The sequence below is a fragment of the Leptosomus discolor genome, chromosome 9 (genome assembly GCF_034619465.1).
Source record: "Leptosomus discolor isolate bLepDis1 chromosome 9, bLepDis1.hap2, whole genome shotgun sequence".
Classification (NCBI taxonomy): domain Eukaryota; kingdom Metazoa; phylum Chordata; class Aves; order Leptosomiformes; family Leptosomidae; genus Leptosomus; species Leptosomus discolor.
Genome location: NC_141399.1, coordinates 39,055,118 through 39,061,807, shown reverse-complemented (window position 1 = coordinate 39,061,807; position 6,690 = coordinate 39,055,118). Strand labels below are relative to the sequence as shown.

Sequence of the window (6,690 nt, the reverse complement as noted above, 5' to 3'; positions counted from 1 at the left end):
GGAGAACAAGGGAAGGCAATTAACCTGGCATCCTCTGGGTGTGTTCTGTTGCTAGCAAAGCCACAGCATCATCCCAGGAGATGGATGTCTGCCTAGGAACCATAAGGCAATCTGGGCACAGTGGTGTAATGTTAGCATCTCCCTCCATTTTGCCATTGTAGTTACTTATTGAAATCCAGTTTCTAAGATAATTTACCTCATGCCTACACAGAAAGATTTCTTCAAAAATGTATTCATGCATTGGAAGTGTACTGCACCTCATTTTCACTGGAGAAAACTGCATAGTTTTAACAGTGCTTCAGTCTGCACTGTTAGTGTTTCTGTAAAGGTCATTATGTCCACTTTCACAAAAGAAAACTTATGAAGAAAGAAAACTATTTGCATCCCATTTTCCTGAGGAAAAAAAATACTTTGCTAACCTGGTTACATAATTTTCACAGTTCAACTTTTCAAACTATGAAGGAAATTTTTTTCAGACTCATTATCAAGCCACTTCTCAGGCAAGCAGCTCTCCCCTAACAAGCAGAAGCTTCCAGGGCTGCACAGCTAAAGAACTGTAGAGACCTTCTACACAGCAGCTGCCGACACACTTTCCCTGTTAAACAAATCTCTTTAAGCGTAACTGAAAAAAATCTCCTTCTCTTTCACCTAGACACACTATGAAAAGAATTGCTTAATAGATGTCAGCTGAAGGGTATAAAAACAAACCTAAAAGACCTACAGCAATAATGATTTTTAAGTTGGTACTGGTGTTGCAAAATAAAATCTAGTCACTAAATAAATTCCACTAGGAAAGCTAAGGAAATGTAAAGCAACAGCAACCTCTGGAAAATACGGCTGTGCTAGCAAAGCAAACACAGTAAGACAGTCTGAGACTGAAACAGTAAAAATAAACAAGATAAAGTTGCTAAAAGAATCAATTCCTTATCTCTGTTGTTTCCAAACACTAGAAAATTGAAAACATTTTTGTAGGAAAAATTAGGATTTTTCTGAGCAAAAAACCTGTAATTGGTTCTGGTTCACTAGAGAATAATAAATAATATCCTAGCTGCTAGAGTGCCAGATATAACATGGTATTTGATTTGCAGGCAATTGCAAAATCATACCTGGAAAGAGTTTATAACTTTACTTTAAAATAACCCTTATACTTTTCTTTGGGTTTCAGTAATAAATGCTTTTAATTACCCAGGGAAAGGAGCCATAATAAGACAAGCACTACTGGAAGCTTTCAAACAAGTACCTCACTCAAAGACGGATGCTATTCCAGTCAAATGTTCCAAGTTCAACTAATGTGATACCATTTCGCTTCCTTCTTGAAGTGAGACCATTTTGAAGACTGATTCTTCAGTTCATTGTAGCACTTCAGTTTTAAACCTGATCTAATGAATAGCCATAGATGCTATGGACTCTAAACATAAAGAATTGACATGTTAGCATATTAATGTACTCAGATGTCACATAAATCATTAGAAGACAGTTTACTGAATGACTCAGATATCTGGCAACATACATGCAAAGCCTCTTTAGCTCTTAAATATAAAGCAACTTCCTTTTGGCAAAGTCCTGATTAGAACAATGTTGACTGTAGGTATTTATAGCTCAAATGCTATTGCTGAAAATTTCTCAAAGTTGTAGGTACTGTATTATTAACTATAGCAAAGCTCTAAATATCAGTCAGCAGAGGCCACTTCAATCTCCGCATGATAATAAAGGATTATTATGTGCAGTAACCTATTTATGAAAAGGAAACAGTGTGCTTCTTTCAGACTCCATCAATTGCTTTAATAAGGAATTGAAAAGCCTGGCCTACTTTATATGCAGATCACCATCCCAGTTGCATAAGGATTTACAATAGACAAAACAAAACTGTTTTTGTTGTAAATAAGGGCTGTTTGTTTAAATCACACAATAATGTTTGCATCTAAAAATCATGTAGAAGCTAATAAGGCTTAATAAAGTTTGACTGTATACTTGTTAATAAAAATGGTTTAAATATTCTCCAGGAAGGAAATGTAAATTGAAGGTGATAATGTAAAGCTTGAAGTAAAACAGGCCTGAGTTAATGGGAAAGGAGAAGACTTACTGAGTTTGTTTGCCGACGGGCTTAAGAAAACTAATGTTGAGAATGGAATTCGGTTAACTTAAAACGTTTTATAAAATTCAAGATAATGAACTTAATAGTAGCTTTTTCTAGTAGATTAGAATTATTGCAATGTTACTTTTGCTTTAGAGACTGAAAACTTGACGTAGTTCAGACCACTGAAAGTTAGTGTAATGCACAAACTGATTTCTGCTACCTTCATTTGGCAGACTCCAGAGACTCAGGTTCGAATTTTACCATTGGCATTGGTTAATTTGCCAGTATGTTAATAAATTTAATGAGGCGTGGGATGACCCCTGCTGGTGTCCCTGCTTATAAAAAAAAAATAAAATAATGTATCTGGCAGGAAAAGGACATGTTAATTTCCGTCCAAAAAGGTTACAAATATAAACTCTGTCATAAAATGTATAAAAATACCTAATTTAATGCAAAAATATTATGAGTAAAGTTCTCTTAAGTATGAAAATAATCTTAAATCACTGAACATTACTGTGTTAGAGATGCAATGCAATGTATTAAGAAGGACATTAATTGTTCAGTTCACTATGACATTGTGTTAAACGTCTTTTATTAATGAGCTGTTACTCCCAGCTGAGGCATTTGATAATCTCTAGTTCATTGCTAGATCCTCTCAGTTGATTTCAGTGAATCACTCTAAACAAACCTAGAGGGAAAAAATACCCCAATAATTTACATTTGAGTCTGTAAGGTCCTAGAACTAGATTCATTTAAAGAAGGGCAGCTTTCCTATAAATCAAACCTTCTGATTTAATGCAGCTGACATATAGATCTATTTTACAATTTTTTTTTAATTTCAAAAATACAACACATTAAAATAGGTTCAATTTATCAAAGCTAAAAGCAACAATTAAGTAATAATGTACTTAAAGTGCAAAGGCACTTTAACACAAAAAAGTGACGCCCAGTGGCTATACTTGGTAATTGAAACAGCAGTACTGTATATTATTATTTACAAAAGAAAGTCATAGTCCAGGAAAAAAGATCTTTGGAGATCTTCTACATAATACATTAAGTTTCCACTTTGAAACGAAAAGCAAAAAAACAACAGAAAACCCAAAGACCCCCTTCCTCATTTCCTTCCAAATCAAAAAGAATTATGCAAGATCTATTATAGAAACATACATTTGCAGTGACAGTTCCTACAGAAGGGTCGAAAGGAGAGAGATGTAGGAATAACTTAAAGGGAATGTTGCAAAAGCAACACCATATCCCTGCTATGCTGTAAGGGTTCCATTTCTCTCTCACTCCCTCTCTAGTTTAAAAAGTGGAAATGTTGGGAATGCGACAGATGACATCAGCACTGAGTTCAGACTCAATCAAATGTGATGCTGAGCTCATTTAAAAATGTTCCTTTGTCTCCCACCTCCCCCCCTTACAGCTGACTGATCGCAGTTTGTTTTTCCAGAACTTCGAGGTAGTCTGGTTCTGTTTGTAGCTTTCCTTGGAGTAAAGGGTGCTCGGGTTTAGACTGTTCTGCAAAATATTTCCTGGGAGTTCCATATAAAACAGTTTTATTTATCCTGTCTTGGTTTTGGCGTCTTGATTCATATGAAGGGGCAAACTGCCTTTTGGGTAAGGTGCAAAAGTTATAATGAACTAATCCTCCAGTGGGGAGTTCCTTGACCCTTTCTGCAATGTTTTGATACAGAAGCTCTGGTTCCCTTGGCGAGGATTGCTTTTCCAGTAATTCAGCGGCACTGATTGTAAATGCAAGACTGGTGGGGTCTTCCTTTTTGTGGTCAAGATTGCTATAGCTAAACTCATGGAGGTTCCTGTAATAGGCAACTGGATCCCCTTCCTTTTGCATGTAGATTGGGTTTTGGCACATCTGTCCCACAGGAGGGGGAATGTAGTTATAAACATGTCCTTCAGTTTTATCGTGGGTCTCAGTGTTGTAGGACCCGTACTGGAGCTGAAACGAACTTATATCTAAGTTGTTTGTGCTGCTGGGCATGCTTTGCACGCCCTTCCGGCGCTTAAGGACAAAGACAAACAGGCCTGCCCCAAAACAGACTGACAAAATAAACACAACCAGCAAGCCTAAAATTAAGACAGACAGCGGAACTTCAGTGTGTATTTCTGGGTAGGAGCTGGGCGAGACACCAGGGAGATGGGGTGTATCTGTATTCTGGTTCATGGAGAGGAGAAAAGAATCTGACAAGTTGGGGTTCTCTGGGCAGATGGCTTCTTTGCTCAGGAATTTCAGATGCTCTCCAGAGTGCTTGGTGGGAGACTCGCATATGACTTCGTTGATAACTACGGGGGAATTTGACTGCTGGTTGCTCTGGTCAGTGACTTGTTCTATCCAGTTCCTCAGCCCCAGGATGTCACATGTGCAGTCCCAAGGGTTCTCCTGGAGATCTATCTGAATTAGAGCTGAGAGCTGGTCCAAGACTCCTCTCACAGGCAGGTGTGAGAAATGGTTGTTTCTAAGGTTGAGTCTGGTGAGGGAAGTGCCGCCAAAGACGTTGTCAGGCAAGGATCTGAGCAGGTTGTTATTGAGAAATAACAGATGAAGATTTCTCAGAGCATCAAAGGTGCGTGGCAGGATCTCCTTAATGACATTGTACTCTAGGTAGAGATATTGCAGGCTGTGCAGCCCGTTGAACATAGAAGGGTACAGAATCTCAAGGTAGTTGCCATTAAGATAAAGTCTACGTAAACTTGTGAGGTTTGTAAAGGCACCTTCTTGTATCACTGCAATTCTGTTATTTCCTAGATGTAACAAATCCAGAGAGCTATACTCTACGAGATCGGTTCTATAAATGACTTGCAGATAGTTACTGGTAAGGTAAAGTTTCTTTGGACTGGTCGGCCTAGGGTGGAGATCAGAGATGTTACTTATCTTTTTCTCTTGGCAGTTCACGTTTAAGCCGTTGTCTGAGTTCTGCGAAGTACAGATGCAGCCAGCTGGGCAGGTGATGGGCACAGGAGACTTTGTCTGGTAAACCATGATAGGTCCGAATATTTGTCTGTCTTTTGACACAGTGACACGGGGTGTGGGGCGGTTCCTAGTTTTGGGAGGCCGGCTGGCTTTTGGGGCTCTGGTAGGATTGACAGCAGAGTTGGCTGTGGGTGATAGCCTCGAGACGTGTGGGTCTGAGAGGACAGGGTGTTTTTCTCTCTGGTTTGAATCACTGGAGCTTTTCCTAGGGCAAAGATCTTGCCTGGTGAGCTGGGTCACGTCTTTCCCATGAAGCCTGAAAGGGGTTTCGCAGACTATCTCGCCCACAAACACGGTGATGGTGTCTAGCCAGGCCTTGAGTGGCAGCAAGTCGCAGGTGCAGTTCCAAGGGTTTTCCTCCAGCTGGATTTCCATGATGCCTCCAATATGCTCCAGCACACCAGCAAAAGGCATCATCTTCAGCCGATTCCCCCGCAGGTCGAGGTGTGTGAGGAGCACGAAGCGGAAGACATTGCTGGGCAGCGACAGCAGGAGGTTGTCATTGAGAATCAGCACCTTAAGCTTGTTTAGCTTGCTGAAGGCCCCTGCCTCAATGGCACTGATGTAATTGTAATCAGCCTGCAGGTACTCCAGACTCTCCAAGCCCAGGAACGTGTCCTCCTTCAGCACTTCCAGCTTGTTGTTATTGAGGTGCAGCCTCTTGAGGGTGCGGAGGCCGCTGAAGGCCCCTGTACGGATCTCCTGCATGTCGTTGTTGCCCAAGTGGAGGGTCACGGCGTTGGAGTAGTTGACGAACTCATTGGGGAACAGGCGGGTCAGCGCGTTCCCATTGAGAAACAGCTGGTAGATCTTGGACGGTGGTGGCAGGAGGAGGCTGACGGTTGTAAATCCTTTGTTTTCACAATTAATGTTCAGCACGTTCTCCTTCTCCTCACAAGGGCAGCGGCTCTTGCTGCAAATGTCTTTGGCAGGTTTGCGACTCTCTGTCTGTGAGATCCCAGCCACTGTTAACAAACTGAGCAACCAAACACCCTTCAGCATCTTTATGCGCCGTCGATCCTCACTTCGGTACCTACAGTCAAACCTTTTGAGACAGGTAAGGAGAGAAAGAAGAAATCCCCAGTGAAAACAGCCAGGAGCAGAGGCTGGCGGGGGTGGGGTGGGTGGGTGTGGTTGGGGTCGAAAGCGGGTTGCAAGGTTGGGGGCAAGGGGGCGGCAAGGCAGCGACTTGCAAAACTCCTGTGAAATCTCCCCTCCTCCACCTCTCCTTTTCCTCTCGGAAAGCGCCCTCGGAGATGCTGTGGGGGAAGCCCCGTCGGGGAGCTCTCCAAACACCGGGGCTCCCAGCGCTGCCCGAACCCCCCGCCCGACCCCTCCGCCCGCCGCAGCAGCCGCCTCCCCCTCGGCGGCCGCCAGCAGAGCGGCTCCGTCCCCTCCGGCCGCGGCGCTGCCCGGCCCGGGGCTGCCCCCGCTGCCGGCTGCCCCGCTCCCCTTCCCTGTCAGCGTTTTAAAATGCGAGGGGGGGGGAAAGGGGGGAACAAATGATCGCCACCCTCCCTGCCCCCCTCCCGGCAGCAGGGCGCCTCCGAGCCGCGCTCCCCGCGTAGCCCCCCCCCCCCCCCCGCCCCCTCGCCGCGCTCCGCCGCTCGTACCTGCTCTCGGG

General features: G+C 43.4%; 1 protein-coding gene across 1 annotated transcript; it reads right to left on the bottom strand.

Annotated features, from left to right (window-relative positions):
• Positions 1-3,494: 3,494 nt before the first annotated feature.
• Positions 3,495-6,068, bottom strand: SLITRK2 (SLIT and NTRK like family member 2). The gene has a single exon (XM_009953733.2). It carries the CDS (start codon positions 6,066-6,068, stop codon positions 3,495-3,497), a length of 2,574 nt encoding a protein of 857 aa, XP_009952035.1.
• Positions 6,069-6,690: the final 622 nt, after the last annotated feature.